The following is a 4,462-nucleotide window of genomic DNA, read 5'->3' as shown; positions in this document are numbered from 1 at the left end:
CAGCCATCCAGTTCCAGGATCTGCAGAGTATCTGCTCTTCTGAACAAGCACTTGATTTGCTCAGTCTGAATACGCTGCCTCACCAGTAACTACGTTTCTCAAAAAAATTAGCCTCAGTACCCCACTTGTACACTGTAGGAAGGAGTGCCTGGCTCACAGCTTTATCCAGCTTAGAGAGGAAAGGAAATCGCTTCAAATGTGTGGGAGTGGCTGGCAGTCTTGCATTATACATTAGAGAAATTTTCCTATTGTAGAGTTATCTCAAATGCTTTGCTTGTACTATTAAAACTTTCCCAACTTCATACAAATTCTTAATGATGCTAAAAACATCGTATAAAACCACATTAAGGAACAAAATGATAAACAAAAAATGCAGCCAACTGGAGGTCTCACAGGAGCCAATTCAAAAGAAGCTGGCCTTGCAGAAGTACATACTTCATTCATATGTAGTAAGCTTCTTTGTCCATAACAGCAAATACAGGGCAATTGAATGCTGCTCAACATCAGTTCTTAGTACAAATCCCTATTCCTGGCTGAGACAGGATCTGTGGTCATGAGATAAATTGAAATTGCTTATAGGGCCCTTAAACAATTTGCTGTGAGCAATCGTGAATTATTACACATTTAGGTATGCAGACATGGCAACATAAGTTAGTTTTCTAAGGGTGGAACGTGACCATGCTTCAATCTCAGTGCCTTACTCAAACTTCATAAAAACAAGGAAATATGGATGTGAAGAAAATCAAAGTTGCACTGAAGGACACTGGACGATTCACAGGTGAAATGCAGTAGTTAATGTCCCCCAGACAAGTAGCCTTAGGCAAATGACTGAACTGTGAAAGAAATGAAGAGCGCTTTCTGGCTTAAAGATCAGCATTGCAGGGAGGGTCAGCAACAACATGCAGCAGTGCAGCTGCCATTCTCTACCAGAGATGCCCAGATAACATAAGTGCTCCATTAGCCTAAAGATTCGTATTCAACTTCTACTAATTGCCAGCCCCAGAAATCAAAGAAAATCTTGCGTGATAGCTTTTCAATACAAAGAAAAAAAAAAAAAAAAAAGCAAATGTCTAATTTCTACAGAGTATGAAAGTCATCTCTGCGTTACAACACGCCCTAACTCCATTACTCAAGGACTATTGGTTGCTTCCCTACATAAAGGTCTTAAAGGAGCACGACGGTGTTGTACCTACATGAACACTCACTGTGCAGCTCCACAGAAGATGAAGCCTGATAAGACAGGTTAACTCAGGTGCTATTTTTCTGATGTGCCTTCAAGTGGTGGCAACCAGACCTCTGCCAGTGAAACATGGAAAAATCCATGTTACCCCATTCAATGTCACACTGCTTTTCGTTCACATTTCTTCTTTCCGAATGCTTTCTCCCTCCCTTACAAGCAGTGCTAACCACATCACAGCACCACTGTCTATGTTACTAATAAGCTGCTTTACTTTTGTGTGATGAACGAATGGTAACGACAGAGTGCTGAATCTCCTGCTCCCTACAGTTAGAACATTCCCAGTACATTTGAAATGAGAAAGTTTGCAGCAATAAGAAAAAAAAAAAAAAACAACCACAAAAACCCCAAACACTATCTTAAGAGTTTCTATTAATTGTTTTACAGCAGGAAAACTTTTGTCAGAATTTATTATAAAGGAATGGCACATGGAAACCAAATAAATAGTTGAATGGTTAACAGTATGCAATATAATACCACTAGATTTCAATTACATAAAAATTAAACTTTGGAACAGCATCAATATGAAAGATTTCTAAGAAAACCAGGACTCAGTCCAAGAACCTCAGATATCCATACATTGCAAAAACCAATCAACTCTGATGCTTGGTTAGTCCTGGTTTTATTCTGTGAGGGACCGCGTCCACTGAGAACTATGACCCATCCATACTGCTCCTAACCCAACTCCGCCCCATCGTATACATGTGGTTTTTCCAAGTGTCTAAGGGGGAGTGATTAGGAAGCACGAGGTATGAGTTGTGCTTCATTGTTTCAGAGGTTATAGCATTTTCTTCCTCATCTGATAACTACACTGAAAAAGGTTATGCAATTTAGCCTAAGGATGCTTCTTTCTAAAGCAGCAGTTAGAACAGAACAAAAAGAAGGCAGCGATGACCCCCAGCTCCCAGTAAAACCTCAGTTGGGTTTGGGAGGGTGGGGAAGTGGGGGCAGAAATTATGAGCTGGTTTACCATTAGATGGACAAACTGCCTGAACTAAAAAGTTGAAGCAAGGAGCGAGAACTTCAATAACTGCTGCAAATGACTTGGTCACTTTCTTTGTTGCCCACTCATCAGCAACGTGCAGACACACTAAGCTGGGTTCTGTTGGTGCACCTGGCCCAAAAAAGGAGACAGAGGGAGCAGCAGTCTGTGGGTTCTCAAGAGACTGCCTTGGGAGACTTACCACTCTCCAGAGCAGAACTTTACTGCGCTCCCAAAGACGCTGCTGTTTCTGGAATTGTCTACTGGTAAGATGGTCTTTACCTGTGGGACATATGCATTGCTTGCTAGAGAAACCTAGCTCACTGTTTAACTGTACGCTAAATCCAAGTCTTTGGATGGGATGAAAATGTAAATACATACATACTGTAGTTTTGAAATCTGTCAAACCAGTCGAATTATCTCATGTGTTTTTTAGATCAGTAGATACATCCACTGAAGTCAGGAGTGCTACGAAATATTTGAGGAAAACCAGCATTATATACTTGCATTGCATGACAAAATGTATCCTAAAATATACTTCTCTTGACATCTGCCACTGAAACTCTTCTTATGTCAACTTCTCCAGAGCATCAGAGCAATTAACAGAATTTATCTGCTATCCAGAGGCAAAAAGAAAAACAAAAACAGAAATAAAAATTACAAAAAAAATAAGCTTTCATCTTTGTTAAATTCCTGCCAACCACTTGAAATCTTGTTTATTTCTTCCATGAAATTAAAAACTTGGCACATCCGTAGATGCCACCTATCAACATTTCTTTTTCTCTAGAACATTCATTGCATATCAGAGATTCCCTTGGCTAGGATACTTTTGCTTAGTAGAAAACACTGCTATGAAGTAATACATAGTTCAATAAATGAATTCTCCTGGTATTTCTTGCAGCAATGGTTCCTCAAACTTAAATCGTTTGGAAATGGCTTTCTGCTCAGTTGCTTTTTCTTTTTCTGACTGCCTACATTGTCCCAGCGTATACGAAGCTACTACAATTAGCTCTTCTGTCATCATTGATTCTTCCTCTTCAGCTTTCTCAACATCTACAGGTTTTTCAGAGGCAGAATCTGCATTTTTCTGGATGACATCACCGCTCTCCCCTCCTGCACTCTTATTCCAGGCCCTGCAAGTAGGTTCATCACTTTGTTCTAACCAGGGGTGCTGCAGACATTCTTCAGCAGTTGCCCGTTCCCTGCAAAGGAATAAAGAAATGTCCCAGTGAACTTACTAAATTTTAAGATACTCACACACTTTTCTTCTAAGGAAATGAATGTACTAGACTGATAGAACTACTAAAAATGTTCTGATAGTTACTTTTTACCCCAAAAGACCAACAGTCCAAGAAGATGAACTGTTAATATTTGAAATAAAGGAGTTTATAAATCTTAAATACCAGTTTACCATATTTCTGAGCAACTGTCTTTTTCCTTAAATTTATGAAGATCGTGCCATATTAACATTCAAGTATTTCCAACAAAAAAAAAAAAAAACTCCACAAAAAGCACCAACAAAACCCCACCAATTAAACCACCAAGATACAGTAGACGATTTTGGTGGTTGAGACGTCACGAGAAGAATTCTGGAACTTGCTCAGAAAGTACAACTTCTGTTTTGAGAGCTGGAACTTCCAATTTGCCTCCCCTATGAAAAGCATACTAATGAACTATGTAGGAGTAAGGTACTCTACTAATACATCAGAAACAGAAGGCTCAAAGCACAGCTCATGTAAGAGACACCAGCAGGGTACGCACATCGAAAGCCAGAATCCTGTACCACACTACACTGCATTTCCAGTCTCCTGAAATTTTCAGTTCTAATTGCTAAAGTTGAATACTGAACATGGAAGTCAGGAGGGATATGGAGAACTCTCTTAATGTGTATGAAAAGTAATAGTGCCTAAAGCTGCCTTATACTTGAAAAACAAAAATTCAAGTATTCACTTTAAAATGTCCGTGCATAGGACAGCTGAATAGCTGAGTATTATACTTACTCAGGTTTCTTCACCAGTAATGTTTTCATGAAATCCACAGCAGACTCTGATACGAGGTCAAAGTCTTCTCCAGAGTAACTTACATTCATTTGAGATATATTTAAGAATGTTTCTTGTTTATCATCCCCTAAGAAGGGTGATATCCCTGTGAGCATAATATATGCCAGTACTCCAATGCTCCTGAATTGAAAGCAAAAAACACAAAAACAGGTGTTTTGGGATTTTTTTTTTTTGGTCTTGGTT

At 39.2% G+C, this 4,462-nt stretch overlaps 1 protein-coding gene across 2 annotated transcripts in view; it reads right to left on the bottom strand.

Annotated features, from left to right (window-relative positions):
* Positions 1-1,596: 1,596 nt before the first annotated feature.
* The window catches only part of STK17A (serine/threonine kinase 17a), a 23,029-nt gene continuing 20,163 nt past the window's right edge, over positions 1,597-4,462 (bottom strand). For both annotated transcript variants that reach the window (XM_019616712.1, XM_019616711.1), the window contains exons 6-7: positions 4,220-4,399; positions 1,597-3,421 (exon numbers count right to left, since the gene is read on the bottom strand). In XM_019616712.1, the coding sequence (XP_019472257.1) occupies positions 3,088-3,421; positions 4,220-4,399 (514 nt within the window). In that variant the 3' untranslated portion in view covers positions 1,597-3,087. The remainder of the gene's footprint in view (positions 3,422-4,219; positions 4,400-4,462) is intronic.

The sequence above is a fragment of the Meleagris gallopavo genome, chromosome 6 (assembly GCF_000146605.3).
Source record: "Meleagris gallopavo isolate NT-WF06-2002-E0010 breed Aviagen turkey brand Nicholas breeding stock chromosome 6, Turkey_5.1, whole genome shotgun sequence".
Lineage (NCBI taxonomy): Eukaryota > Metazoa > Chordata > Aves > Galliformes > Phasianidae > Meleagris > Meleagris gallopavo.
Note: the sequence above shows the minus strand (reverse complement) of the source record. Positions and strands in the feature narration are given on the sequence as shown.